Here is a 15954-nt window from a genome sequence, read left to right as displayed (position 1 = left end):
AATTATTCACCACCAGGAAAAATCAACAGCTGAATATCAAAAGCACCATCATGAAATATGACGATATGGATATTGCTCTTGGTTGTTAGCTCATTGAATGAGTACAGAAAGAATTTGAATTATAACAATATACAGAGGTGAATAAGAATTTAGGAGACAAAGAAGTGAACTATTCCAGCTGTTTTCAACTAGAATACAGAATCTGGCTGCAGGAAAATCATTATTTTCAATAAGCTGTAGGAACAAGGATATAGCCCAGTCGCACGTCAGAAGGCGGTTGGGGTGCTCACCTTTCGCTCCAGACTGTCCTCCCCATCGGTTGAGCTGACACTATCATAGAGTCTTGTCCTAGACGGTCGCTGGCGTCTGTTCTTCAAGGAGAGCTGGGCCCGAGTTTTCAGTGCTTTTGAATCCAGGCGCTCTGTCTCTGGGACTGCTTCATTGAAGTCTAAAAATAAAACATTGCAAAACAATCTGTGAAACCTTTGGAGAGGACTGACAGAGACTATGGACACTGAAAACAAAATATCAAAGTTATGAGTAACACCAGGCAGGAAACAGGTGAGAATCTCGGTGGTCTGTCTGGTAACAAAGGAAACAAAGATGAGATTTGGGAGAAATGTTCAAAGCCTACAGAAAGAAACCAACACTAAACATGACCAAAGTCAGCAACAAAAACCTAACATTCACAGATCATAAAACCTTCCTATAATTATACAAAGCACTCATTAGTATTTATTTGTTTACATGGATATATGCTGAAGTGTTGGATGAAGAAAGATGTGAGAAGAAGGTGTATCAAAGTTGAGAGCTCTTAGAAATTAAGACAAAAACCTACAAAAGTCAGGTAAAGAGCAGGTAACAAAAGGTGACCATCAGCATAAACATTCTATAGCAAAAGTTACCAAAACTGTAACTGTAAAAACTAAACCACTTTGGTCTTAATATTTATATACCTTTCCCACTCAAAACAGAGTTTCTGAAAATTTAGCTTGTTCTTTGAACTCTCTAGGAAGACCAGCAAAGAACTTATCTCAACAGCAAATTTAAGATAACTGGAGAAATAAAACAAGGTAGGCTATCCAAGCAAAACAAAAAGCAATTAAACCACCACAAGTACTTAATTTACTAGTATTATGGATGAAGTAGAGTAAACTGCCCATTAATAGATAGATAAAGAAGATGTGTAAACACACACACGAACATTCAGTTCAGTTCAGTTGCTCCGTCGTGCCCAGCTCTTTGCCACCCATGGACTGCAGCATGCCAGGTTTCCCTGTTCATCACCAACTCTCAGAGCTTGCTCAAACTCATGTCCATCGAGTTGGTGATGCCATCCAACCATTTCACCCTCTGTCATCCCCTTCTCCTCCTGCCTTCAATCTTTCCCAACATCAGGGTCTTTTCCAATGAGTCAGTTCTTCACATCAGGTGGCCAAGAGATTGGAGCTTCAGCTTAAGCATTAGTCCTTCCAATAAATATTCAGGACTGATTTCCTTTAGGATTGACTATTTTGATCTCTTTGCAATTCAAAGGACTCGAGTCTCCTCCAACACCATAGTTCAAAAGCATCAATTCTTCGGCACTCAGCTTTCTTTATGGTCCAACTCTCATATCCATACATGACTACTGGAAAAACCATAGCTTTGACTAGACGGGCCTTTGTCAGCAAAGTAATGTCTCTGCTTTTTAATATGCTGTTTAGGTTGGTCATAGCTTTTCTTCCAAGGAGCAAGCGTCTTTTAATTTCGTAGCTGTAGTCACCATCTGCAGTGATTTTGGAGCCCAAGAAAATAAAGTCTGTCACTGTTTCCATTGTTTCCCCATCTATTTGCCATGAAGTGATGGGACCGGATGCCATGATCTTTGTTTTTTGAATGTTGAGTTTTAAGCCAAATTGTTCACTCTCCTCTTTCACTTACATCAAGAGGCTCTTTAGTTCTTTGTTTTCTGCCATAAAGGTGATGCCATCTGCATATCTGAGGTATTGATATTTCTCTGCATATCCCGGCAATCTTGATTTTAGCTTGTGCTTCATCCAGCCCGGCATTTTGCATGATGTATTCTGCATATAAATAAAATAAGCAGGGTGACAATATACAGCTTTGTCATACTCCTTTCCCAATTTGGAACCAGTCTGTTGTTCCATGCCCCATTTTAACTGTTGCTTCTTGACCTGCATACAGATTTCTCAGGAGGCAGGTCAGGTGGTCTGGTATTCCCATCTCTTGAAGAATTTTCCACATTTTGTTGTGATCTACACAGTCAAAGGCTTTGGCATAGTCAATAAAGCAGAAGTACATGTTTTTCTGGAATTCTGTTGCTTTTTCTATGATTCAACAGATGTTGGCAATTTGATCTCTGGTTCCTCTGCCTTTTCTAAATCCAGCTCAAATATCTGGAAGTTCATGGTTCATGTACTGTTGGAGCTTAGAGAATTTTGAGCATTACACTTTGCTAGCATGTGAGATCAGTACAATTGTGTGATAGTTTGAATAATCTTTGGCATTGCCTTTCTTTGGGTTTGGAATGAAAGCTGATCTTTTCCAGTCCTGTGGCCACAGTTGAGTTTTCCAAATTTGCTGGTATATTGATTGCAGCACTTTCACAGCATCATCTTTTAGAATTTGAAACAGCTCAACTGGAATTCCATCACCTCCACTAGCTTGGTTCGTAGCAATGCTTCCTAAGGCCCACTTGACTTTGCATTCCAGGATGTCTGGCTCTAGGTGAGTGACCAAACCATTGTGATTATCTGCGTCTTCATGACGCAGATAATTTTTTGTATAGTTCTTCTGTGTTTTCTTGCCACCTCTTCTTAATATCTTCTGCTTTTGTTAGGTCCATGCTGCTGCTGCTGCTGCTGCTGCTGCTAAATTGCTTCAGTCGTGTCCGACTCTGTGCAACCCCACAGACAGCAGCCCAGCAAGCTCCTCTGTCCCTCGTATTCTCCAGGCAAGAGTACTGAAGGGGGTTGCCATTTCCTTCTCCAATGCATGAAAGTGAAAAGTGAAAGTGAAGTCGTTCAGTCGTGTCCGACTCTTAGCAACCCCATGGATTGCAGCCTACTAGGCTCCTCCATCCATGGGATGTTCCAGGCAAGAGTACTGGAGTGGGTTGCCATTGCCTTCTCCTTTAGGCCCATACCTATTATTATTTTTATTATATTAGGTCCATACATATTATTTAGTTCAGTTCAGTTCAGTCACTCAGTCGTGTTTGACTCTTTGCAACCCCATGAATCGCAGCCCGCCAGGCCTCCCTGGTCATCACCATCTCCCGGAGTTCACCCAGACTCACGTCCATTGAGTCAGTGATGCCATCCAGCCATCTCATCCTCTGTTGTCCTCTTCTCTTCCTGCCTCCAATCCCTCCCAGCATCAGAGTCTTTTCCAATGAGTCAACTCTTCGCATGAGGTGGCCAAAGTACTGGAGTTTCAGCTTTAGCATCATTCCTTCCAAAGAACACCCAGGACTGATCTCCTTTAGAATGGACTGGTTGGATCTCATTGCAGTCCATGGGACTCTCAAGAGTCTTCTCCAATACCACAGTTCAAACACATCAATTCTTCGGTGCTCAGCTTTTTTCACAGTCAAACTCTCATATCCATACACGACCACTGGAAAACCATAGCCTTGACTAGATGGACCTTTGTTGGCAAAGTAATGTCTCTGTTTTTGAATATGCTATCTAGGTTGGTCCTAACTTTTCTTCCAAGGAGTAAGCATCTTTTAATTTCATGGCTGCAGTCACCATCTGCAGTGATTTGGGAGCCTTAAAAAGTAAAGTCTGACACTGTTTCCACTGTTTCTCCATCTATTTCCCATGAAGTGATGGGACCAGATGCCATGATCTTCGTTTTCTGAATGCTGAGCTTTAAGCCAACTTTTTCACTCTCCTCTTTTACTTTCATCAAGAGGCTTTTTAGTTTCTCTTCACTTTCTGCCATAAGGGTGGTGTCATCTGCATATCTGAGGTTATTGATAAAGACAGCTAAATATTTTCTAAGCAGTAGTCTCTTTATTTTTCACATGTCAATGGGAAAAAAAAATCCCCTTGATTACTTTAATTTCCTCCTTCTAACAAATTCTTAACTTGCAACTGTCCACTAAGAGTTGTGATCACTGGGAGAGAATCAACTTTACAAGCTCTTGTTTACATATAAAATATGGAAATACAACACAGAGGAATGCAATAATTTAGATACACTGCTATACACACACATCTTACAGTCTATCTATCTCATATTTGGATTGCACATTCTATAATACCAAACACTGTCCCATACACCATCTCACTTGTTCCTCACAACAGCTCCAACAGACAGCGTAGCCAAGTATATACAGCCAAGCATATATTTTGCTCTCCTGAAGCTCAGAAAACCTGACTGTCTTGTCCTCATCCATATAGCTAGTTGATGAGCTACCAAACCTTTCTAGTCTCTTGACTCCTAGGCCACTAGCCTGTGTACTCCAATTTAGCTGATGTTGAACAAATTATGAGAATCAGATTTTAATGCAATTAGAGTTCAGGGTTTTCAGCTGTCAATTCACATATGATGTGACTAGGAAATTCACTTCTCCAACAGGTTATTATGAAATATTATTAACCTTTCACATATGTGGAAGAATATCAAAAAAGGAAGATGTTGAAAACTGTAGAAAAATTATTTCTCAGATGATTTCTTCTTTTGCTGGTTTAGTAACAGCTTTGGTTACCCAGTGACAAAAAGACCCAAGAAAGAAGCTCAATCTACTTTTGTGAGCATGATTCCTTGCACAACAGAACCTGAGCTCTGGAGCACCCAGCACAGTACACAACATCCAGGACTGTAGCAGCTACTTCATCACTCAGTGCTGAACAAATAAAAGTAAGGGAACATGAAAACTGCTATTAGCAGGATTGGGAGTGTAGAGGTTATCCTGGAACCTTGCTCCATTGCTCTTCAGTAATTTGCCTGGTTTGGTTTTGGACAACCACAAAATAACAATTTCAGATGCTTGTTTCATCATCAGCCAGCGCTGACTGGGTGCAAACCACGGGACAGCATGCATGTAACAACATCTACTAAATGCAGAGTTAGCTAAAGCCTGAGAAGCAGAGCTTTAGAGCCATTACCCAAGTGGCCAACCACACATCACATCCAATTGACAATTTCTGAAGGCCTGAAAACAAAGATCTCAGGGTCTCTTTATAGCAGTGATAGAGTGCAGAAGACTTGATGCCTGAGAACTGTGGTGCTGGAGAAGACTCTTGAGAGTCCCTTGGACTGCAAGGAGATCAAACCACTCAGTCCTAAAGGAAATCAGTCCTGAATATTCATTGGAAAGACTGATGCTGAAGCTGAAGCTCTGATACTTTGGCCACCTGATGCGAAGAGTCAACTCCCTAGAAAAGACCCTGATGCTGGGAAAGGCTGAAGTCAAAAGGAGAAGGGGGTTGACAGTATGAGGTGGTTATACAGCATTACCGACTCAAGAGGTATGAAGCTGAATGATCTCCGGGAGACGACGCAGGAAAGGGAAGCCGGGGCTGCTGCAGCCCATGGGGTCGCAAAGGTTGGACACAACTTAGCAACTGAACAACAACAATGGATTATAAACCAGTAATTTGTGTTCCCATCCTGAGGAATAAAAAAAAAATTTTAAAGAACCCGAAAACCGGAATTGACTTGAGAACTTTCACTTCATCAACTCGTATGCCAGAAGGAAGTTAGAAGAAATGTCCAGAGGAAGCAACTACTAAAGACATCACAAATAATACCCTCCTCAGAAGTATTAGAGGGCGTGTGTGAGAGAGAAGGAAGATGCATACAGGACTTCTGCTGCTGGGAACTAAAGGGTGATCTAATGGCCAGTAGAAGCTAGCTTTTTAAAATCACGTCACGTAAGAATCAGAATATTACAATTTGAACCTTAGGGGTTCTAGTCCAGCTTTCTCTTTCAGGTAGGAAAACCAAGGCTGAGTGGTCACTGACTTGTCTACTGACCACATCACACTTAATCTGTGGAAGACTGGATAGAGCGCAGTCCTCAGAAGCCTAGCCTCATCCTAGAAGGCCACTATCCAGTCTGAAAGTAAACTTCAGAAGCAATCTTCCACCTTGTTTGAAACCTCTTTTTGGTCTTACTTTATGTTCCAAACAAAAATACCCATCAAGGGCTTATTTGGCAAATTCCCAGAAGGATATATATATATATATATATATGTATATATATATATATATATATAAACAACTGAGGGATTTTATTTGACTGTGTATTTATCCAAGAAATAAAATCTTTACATGGAAAAATTAGCTGTCAGTTTTGTGGATGACAATGGTTCAGCTGGTTCAACGTTTCCAAGTTATGTGCTGCTCAGTGTAAGGAGCTGGACACACCACTGTAAAGAGCTGGACGCAATTGAGCGACTAAGCACACACGAGAAAAAGCACAGAGTGTAAGGGTCTAGGCGGCCACGTTCACGGCCATTCGGCCTCTACAGAGATCTCAGTCAGCAGCACAGCGCAACGCTGCTCTCACAGCTCAGGACCCGGGTTCTCCCTCAGCCCCCGCTCTTCAGTGCTTCTTGTTCCCCCCTCTCTTTCTTCTCTATTCTTTCTTTCAGACCCTTCAGACTCTGAAACAGCTCATCTCTGACTCAAATGCAGCTAGAAATAGAAAAGAGGAGCAGACACAGGGGATCGATAGACACAGCAGAAAGATACAGAAAAGGTGAGAAGCAGCTGGCAACACTGCAGCTTCCCGTGGGGGGACTTCACCTCAAAATACCTGCATTCTAAGGCCAGCTTCAGTATCGATTCACATTGGATCCTCTAAAAGAGTTCAATGGATCTGATCACAATTTTAGCAGCTGTTATGAAAAACGCTCTGTGAAATTAGGATGTTATAGATCATATTATACAGAAACCAGTTCCCTACAGTAATGGTGTGAGTCATTCAGGTTTTCCACTAGACTGATGTTGTTTTTGACGTAAATGGAATGCTGCCCACGGACCAGACATCAGCAGAGGGAACCGGAGCAGCATAACAATGGGGTCTGCTCTGCGTCCTTATGTGGATTATTCTACTCAAAACACTCACACCTTACACCACCACCCTGCCTGGTTTGTGCTATTATCAACCAAAATGCTGAGCTTAATGAGGAACTTGGTGGCATCTTTAAACTCCAACAGTATCTGCATATCATTCAGTCACTGCAAATTCACAAAAGATGGGCCCATAGGGCTTTGGGTTGATACATATTGTATCAGAGGTGGGCTAATGTACTTCAGAGAGATGGTGTAAAATAGTCACCACGAGAGGAGACTTGGGGTTAGTCCTCCTTGAACAGAATCCAAAACAGAGGCTGTCACTAAATTGAGCAATTTATCTAATCGCTCTTTCCCTCAGAATCCTCAGCTTCTAAACAGGCATGATGATAACAACATAATAAAGACTAAATGCATTAACACATATATAAATGCTTGGAAGAGCACATAATAAGCACTTAATAAATGTCTTTATTTACTGACATACAAAAAAAGATTAGCAGGATACTCTTAAGTGACTGAAGCAATTGCAGAACAACAGGTATATTCATTTTAAGTATTAAAAAAACAGCAACATAAAATACATTTTCTAACAGTAAATATGTCCATATAGTTGCATAGCAAGTGAACTGAAAAGATACACTTCATACTGATAACGGTGGTTGCTTTCAAAGAAGATATTAGATTCGAAGAGGTTGGAAGTACCTCAGTCTTATTTGTAATGTTAAAAAAAAATTTGTGTTAGATATTTTAGAAAAATCTATACATGACATGTAATTAAAATTAGCAAAGAAGAAAGAGCACACATTTAGTATATTGTCTTTCAGAGACATCTCAATTTCCTTCTAATCTGATAGCTCTAGTGTTCTAGGACTCAGCCCAGGATACCCAGTCAAGGTCCCGGTGACCATCAGCCTGCCCTGACATGAGAAGGCTATCTTTCATCACATACACGGAGACTGACTGCCTGCTTGGCCATTTTACTGCCACATGATTTGGACTAAAGAAGACCCTACAGCTTAGCTTCCTTCCAGCTACTTCTCTGTTTTAGTGCTGTAGGGGAAGATGCACTGAATCAGATATGGTGATTTGAGGTCAAGTCATACAACTTCAGCTCACCTTATGATAGCACTTTGGTTAGGAACCCACCCATGGGCAACTCTCACTCTAAACTCTATTAGTAGTGGATTTCTTTTCAACCACCCAAGCCTGACAAATTTTATACCCCAGGTAGTATTCATGAAATATTAGGAGGCTGACTTGATTTCTTACTCTTTTAGATCAATCAAAAGATTACTGTTTCCTAATTTTTAATTAGGTCTGACTTTATTGTTGTATATATGTTATTTGCTAATCTTTGAAAAATATTGAGGAATACTGTTTACCTCTTTATCAACAAATGCAATCTCAAAACTAGCCATATGATCTTTGAAACATAATTTGGCTATTTGTTTTAACGTAGTGTTTTTCCAGTGCAGTCTGGTATTTAACTTAGCCTTCTTCAGTTTATAGTCAGTCTACACTCCTATTCTCAGAGCAGAGAGAGGTCCAGATTTTGCGGTCCATATCTTTTAAGACTATACTTTCAGGGGTCATTTCTGTAGTTCATATCTCAGGAATGACTCTTTAGAAATGCCACTAGACTAGCCTACCCACAGAAGAAGTGGCTATAAGTCAGAAAAACAATAACAACAAAAAAACTATATGAGCTATCCTAAATTCCACCATATATCATTTGAAACACTTATACAAGTTGCTTGATTCTGAGAATATAAAGCGATTATAGAATTTAGATTTAGACAATAAGGCATTTCAATATCTTAGGACTCCTTCACTGTCAGCTGTCTTTAGACTTTGACAGAAAAGATCTGCATTACCTAAAATTTGAATAAATGTTAAATCAAATCTGCAGTACATCATGAGAAATGCTGGGCTGGAGGAAGCACAAGCTGGAATCAAGATTGCCGGGAGAAATATCAATAACCTCAGATATGCAGATGACACCACCCTTATGGCAGAAAGTGAAGAAGAACTAAAGAGCCTCTTGATGAAAGTGAAAGGAGAGTGAAAAGTTGGCTTAAAGCTCAACATTCAGAAAACTAAGATCATGGCATCTGATCCCATCACTTCATGGCAAACAGATGGGGAAACAGTGAAAACAGTGCCTGACTTTATTTTTCTGGGCTCCAAAATCACTGTGGATGCTGATTGCAGCCATGAAATTAAAAGACACTTGCTCTTTGGAAGGAAAGTTGTGACCAACCTAGACACCATATTAAAAAGTGGAGACATTACTTTGTCAACAAAAGTCCGTCTAGTCAAGGCTATGGTTTTTCCAGTGGTCATGTATGGATGTGAGAGTTGGACTATAAAGAAAGCTGAGTGCCAAAGAATTGATGCTTTTGAACTGTGGTGTTGGAGAAGACTCTTGAAGAGTCCCTTGGACTGCAAGGAGATCCAACCAGTCCATTCTAAAGGAGATCAGTCCTGGGTGTTCATTGCAGGGACTGATGTTGAAGCTGAAACTCCAATACTCTGGCTACCTGATGCAGAGAGCTGACTCATTTGAAAAGACCCTGATGCTGGGAAAGGTTGAGGGCAGGAGGAGAAGGGGACAACAGAAGATAAGATGGTTGGATGGCATCACTGACTCAATGGACATGGGTTTGGTTGGACTCCAGGCACTGGTGATGGACAGGGAGGCCTGGTGAGCTGCGGTTCATGGAGTCACAAAGAGTCGGACACGACTGAGCAACTGAACTGAATAAATCAAATCAAATGGGCAAACTGGCTGGGAACTGCAGACTTCTGTGAGTAGGACTATGAAATCAAGTGCAGAACTTGGGTCTAGGAAGGTGGCTTATGTGAATGCCCTTTTCTTAACATTCTAGAGTCTTTGACATGACAATAAACAAGCTTCTGTGTTCTTACTCAGGGTCTCCTACAGGTTAGCTTTTCTGTCAAAAATCTCTAGATATGAGTAACCACAAGCATGCTAATTAGGTGACTCCCCAAATTATATATTCGATGCTACATCTTCCTTGAATATAGTATGGAAAGAATACTATAAAATACTGCATAAAATCTGAATAAAATTCACATGTGAATGCCTTTGGTAGATTTTATGCCTTTGGTAGAGAATAACCTGTTGCCTGAGATGAGAGTTGTTTGCTTCCTAAATGGGAAAGTATCTTCTGACTAGAGGAAAGACAGTTATGTACGGCATTAGAAGATTTAAGAAAACTTAAAATTTACAATACGTATAAGAATAACAGATCTGTATAAGAACTTCTTAAGTACTTGAAAATATTGTCAGTTGCTAATAGTACATAAAAAGGAAATCAAATATAACAATTCATAAATGCAATTTAAAATGTTTGCCAATGTTCAATTAGCTAAGTCCATATATAGGAACTAAACATTCAAAGATCACTTAGTATAGATTTGTAAATCAAATTAAAAAACGATGTTTTTGATAATGTAACTTGAATAAATCAAACATTAAAACCACAATAAAAATCAGAATGACTTTTTTGTGCCCCTAAACTCTTCTGTTTCATCCAAACAAACAAACAAACCTCACAAGCAACAGAATTTTTAGTATATCTATATTCTAATGTTTCCTAACTTTTCTCATAAGTGGAATTTCCTATAGCTCTCATAAATAATCGGGGCCAGTATTAACGTAGAACATTACTTCATGTCCACCTACAAGAATTCAATTATAATCTGATGCCTGTGCCCCACAGTAACAGAAAAACTCTGAGGGACTGAACCTTCACTGGAACAACATGGTTTGCAGATTGTTCAGAACTATGCATACAAGATAATTTTCTGGTCCCAATTCTGGAAACAGTTGTTCACTTTTTGAGTTTTGATTCTATAGATGCTATGATCCCATGATTGATCCTGTTTAGCTCTTGGCTGATAGAATAAATTTCACCTTAAATGAAATCCTGAATAATCCACAGGAACCCACTGTGCACACTACATATGCAAATCACTTTGTACACTTTCTACTTTTATATCCCTCCATCCTAACTTCCCAGCCTATTCTTTCAGTCAACTTACCTTAGCATAACCATATGGCGTCTTCCAAACTATGTACCTATGACTCCGTGGTGAAGCACATTATAAAACAAAAGAAACATTTCAAAACACAGCTATCTTGTACAACTTCCTTGAAGAGGAGTTATATTCCACATTTGGGTCAAAACTGTCTTTACTCCCAGAAGATCACAATCTACCTTATAGTTCAACTGGCTTTTGAATTTTACTCAAAAGCCAAAATAAAATAGGAAGCAGCTCACTTTTTCTAAAATTAACAGAAAATTACTAAGCTTAAGCTCATTCTGACAAAAATCACTTGCTTTCTATCCAAACAGCTCTAGCTCTCTTCTAGCACTCATACATCTCTCAGTGTGACTGAAGGGCCTGGTGCCTTCTGGGAACTTATGAAGATGCACTGAGAAATATGAACCTAGGAGAGCTGCCACTCTGCAACTCAATGCCTCCTTCTGAATGCCTCGTTCATTTGGCAACAAAAGTCTTAATGGCTTACACACAGACAGATGCAAAACTTGCACAAGACTAGACAGGCAACTTAAGTGCTTTGCTTTCTGGGTAAGAGAACAGATTTTGGCTTTAATGATACGCCAGAAAACAATCAATAAGTATTGATTTCTCACTCATTTGGCTTGTTCATTAAAATTTTCCACAGTGACTTACTGGGAATGTTCAACCTTTAATTAGTGCAAATCAATAATATTTCATGGTCAAAATTACTTACTGGGGATTAAAAGTTACTGAACATAATTTGTTCAGGAAAAATGAAAATTGTGAAAGTGTACCAAGAAATGATGTCTATATGCATGATAAAGAAAGCTTGACTCTAGTTGAGAATTCTCCTCTGCCTCAAATTAGAGCTAAACGACATGCCAGCATGGAATAATACTCCACTGCTCTGGATCTCGTGCTCTGGCACAGGACACTCCTGATGATGGAGAACAAGCATTCACTTCCCTTTTCATATCTTGCCATTTCTTGAATTCTGACTTTAATTATGTCTTTAACTTTTGTTTAATATTCTGGATTCCAGTGCCAAAAGTGAATGTTTAGTGTATTCTCAGACTCCATCAGGAAATAAATCAGATGTGGTGATAGGAGTCTGGCCTGGCCTAGAATCCACAGGTATCAGAAAAGATCTGCTAACAATGAGGACTCGGGGAAAAGCAGAAAAGACTCAGACAACACAAGGTTACAGCCTCACCAAAAAATGATACTCTGGAGGAGTCCAAAGTCCAGGAACTTTCTTATCAATATAAATGTATGGCTGATGCTGACTTTTTAGTTTCCCTTAAAAATCTTAAACTAGTATTTATTTTAAGCCTAAAAAAAAAAACCTTTGTGGTTTTTCTCATTCTCATCTTTTAATTATTCTACTTAAATTTTTTATATTTAAAAAAATATTTTATTTAAGCAAAAAATTATACCATCTATATAAGTCAAAAAGATACTTTTGTACCTACTATCGAGTCTAAGAAAATTATTACTTCTGAAGCCCTCTCTATGCCCTGTTCCTAGTTGTAACCCTTGGTTTCTTCTCCTAGTTATTCCACAAAAGTATCTCTAAAGAATATATTGATTAATTTTGCTTGTTTTTCAAACTTTACATACATGGTAATGAACTGTATCTTCAAATCATTTTTCTTTTTGTCTGCTCAACATGATGTTCAAACGTTTGATCGGGATTAATTACCTTTTAACTGTAGCTATCATGAATGATGTTGCTGCGCATTTTTGAACATGTCTCCTGGCACACAGCAAGAATTTCTGGAGAGCACACATTATACACAGAAGTGAACATACTGGGCCATAGAATTTGCACATATTCCATTTTACTAGATAATTCAAATTATTTTAACAAAATAGTTGTATGAGTTTTCCTTTTTTCCCCTACATACTAGGTATCACATATTACCATGAAACTTTGTCTTTGTCAATCATTTTATTTTTATTAGTAAGGCTGAACATTTATGTTCATCAACCTTTGGGTTTCTTCTTTTGTGAACAGATTGCTTACATGTTTTGTCCATTTTTCTATTATGTTGGTTGTGTTTTTTTATGATTGGGTAAGTTTAAGTATATTCTGGATAACAATAACCAACTTGTTTCTTAGTTACATGGGCTAAGCCTCTCTCAATTTTTGGCTTCTAAGTTTTACTAGTGTCTTTTCATAATCAGATTTTTTTAATATTATTGTGCTCAAAATTATCAGATTTTGCTTATAATTTAGAAATTTTGTATTAAATAAGACATCACATGAGCATTCTCCTACATTTTATTCTAAAAGTTTTAAATGCTGCCTTTCATTGTGGAGACTTTAATCCATTTGAAATCTATTTCACGAATGGTGTGAGATCAGATCCAATTTCCGTTTTCTCTTGAGTGGTCAATTTTCCCAGCTATCTGTTGGTCCATCCTCTCCCCACTGATCTGTCATGTCTGCTTTGTATTATCCTCAAACTAACATGAATGGACCAGTCTGTTTCTGGACTCAATTCTGTTGCACTGGTCTACTTGTCAGCTGCTGAGGTTACACCACACTGTCTTAATACTGTTGCTTTAAAATGAATCTCAGCAACTGAAAGAACAAGTTCCCTCACCTTGGTATTCTTCAGGAATATCTTGATTATTCTGGGCCAACAAGTTGTTTGTCCACCTACATTTTGGAAACAACCTGTCAAGTTCTGAAAAATCACCTGTTCAAATTCTGATGGAAACTGCATGGAAATACATAGATTAGTTTGGCATAATGTCATTGTTTCAATATTGAGCCTTCCTATCTCTTTTGATTCATACAGGTCATCTTGAATGTCTTTTCATGGATCTTGAGCTTCTTTTGTTAAATTCACACTGGATACCTTATTTTTTTTTGTTGCTATCATAAATGGTAGCTTGTAAAAGAATGTTAAACTCAATAAATCTGATGATCTGAAGACTCTTGAGGTTTTCTTATGTATTTAATTTTATTACTGGTGAATAATGGTAACGTTGCTTCTTTTCATTCCTTGTATCTTTTATCTCTTATCTTGTCTACTTCTTGATAGGACCTCTAGGACAACACTGAGTAGATGTGTAATAAACAGTTATGGTGAAATGTTAAAAGTAGTCTTCATTTTAAAGGGAATTCTTGATTTTAACATTTCACCACCAAACATGATAACTGACAGAGACTTGTTACCCTCATATAACAAGAAAGTTCATATGTATTTCCAGTTTAAGAAACTTTTTATCATGAATAAGTGTTCAATTTTATTTAGTATTTGTCTTCATCTAATAAGATGATTATATACATTTTCCTTCTAGTTAATGTGTGAATTATATGAGCTTTCTCTTATTAAACCAACTTTGTCTTTCTTACATAGACACAGGTGGTCATGATAATGTATATGAAGATCTTCAAAATCTATTTCTAGATTCACCATTTATCTTTGTGACAAGTAGCTGGTTTTATTTTAAACAAAGAGAATTCTGGCTAGCCAGTGGGTGTTCACTCTGCTCATCTGAAAATACAGGAAGAACTCTATTCCAGAACACAACTGTGTTAGTTTAAACCTCATAAACCTGTATTAACCCCATATCCAACCTAACTATCAACTATACAGATATATACTACATTAGCCATACAAAAAGATATACTCAAGGCATTTGCCAGGGAGTATAAACCTTAACCCTCTATTAAAAGCTCACTAAGAATGACACCTGTATAAAAAGAATGCTTTTTAAAGAAAAACAAATCTCCAACTCTTTGAGAATATTTATGAAATCTTTACTTAGTAATGCAGGTCACACTCCAATTATGGAAGATATTTTTTATGCATAACTGCAGTAGGGACTTATTTTCAAACAAAACAAGTCATGACTTTACATGGAAACAACACATGGACTATTTTTAATAAAATGAATCCTGGTAATAAAACTTGTCCATTCAATTTCAAATATTGGTTATAAGATATAGCCACTGATTCTTTCATGTTTAGAAATTCTTTGTCATTATTCAAAAAATTGTTTTGAATCATAAAAATAAACTTATTTACAAACAAAACCCCCACAACCGTGGAATGGGAACGTCTTAATGAATAGTCGATCCATCTTCTCCAGCAAATATTCTAAATTTTATCTACAGGTATTCACACACAAAAAGAATAAAGTTAATATAGGAAAAAATAAATAAGAAATTCCCATTTGATTCATCCAAAAGAAGGCAAGAAAGTAGATAAAAAGAAGAAAGATTTACAAACAGTAAGATGTTAGATTTAAACTCAATATATCAATAAATAAATAGCAACTTTCTAAAGTTGAGAAAAAATTTTAAACTTAAGATCGAGACTATAATAAAAATAGGCAACCATTCATTGCTTACAAAAGACAGACAATTTGTAATGAAAGAATGGAAAAAGACATCTCACAGACACTAAAAGAAAGATAACACAGCCCTTCAAATATCAAGCAAAATCAATAATAAGGTCAATTACTAGAAATAAAGAGGGACATCTCCTAATGATCAAGAGGTCAATCTACTAACAGTAGCTTTACTTTCCCTTGCTCTTCTTGATAAAGACTTTATTTAAATATGAGTAAATTATCAAAAAATGATTCAATTCAGAAAAATCAGACTCAATGCAAACAAATAAGCTAACACCTGGGTCACAACAAGCAAGGATAGGGCCAATGACCAAAAAGAACTGGCTGGTGTGAATACCTAAGCAGGCTCAGAGTTCTACTGACATGTCCATAAGTCCCAGGTTTTCAACTTACTGAGTTCAGGATTCAAATGCAAACTGCTGTCTTAGAGATCTACTTTTAAGAAATCTTGGGCTTTCACACAACAGCCAAACCACTTTGTGGAAAAAGACT

At 38.0% G+C, this 15954-nt stretch overlaps 1 protein-coding gene and 1 pseudogene across 19 annotated transcripts in view; one reads left to right on the top strand and one right to left on the bottom strand.

Annotated features, from left to right (window-relative positions):
* The window catches only part of PPP1R9A (protein phosphatase 1 regulatory subunit 9A), a 342780-nt gene that overhangs the window by 29919 nt on the left and 296907 nt on the right, over positions 1-15954 (bottom strand). For all 19 annotated transcript variants that reach the window (XM_069587440.1, XM_069587435.1, XM_069587443.1 and 16 more), the window contains one exon: positions 291-448. In XM_069587440.1, coding sequence (XP_069443541.1) covers positions 291-448 — 158 coding nt within the window. The remainder of the gene's footprint in view (positions 1-290; positions 449-15954) is intronic.
* On the top strand, positions 8609-8703 carry LOC138439946 (small nucleolar RNA U3; annotated as a pseudogene).

Source organism: Ovis canadensis, chromosome 4 (genome assembly GCF_042477335.2).
Source record: "Ovis canadensis isolate MfBH-ARS-UI-01 breed Bighorn chromosome 4, ARS-UI_OviCan_v2, whole genome shotgun sequence".
NCBI lineage: Eukaryota > Metazoa > Chordata > Mammalia > Artiodactyla > Bovidae > Ovis > Ovis canadensis.
This window is presented reverse-complemented; position numbering and strand designations above follow the sequence as displayed.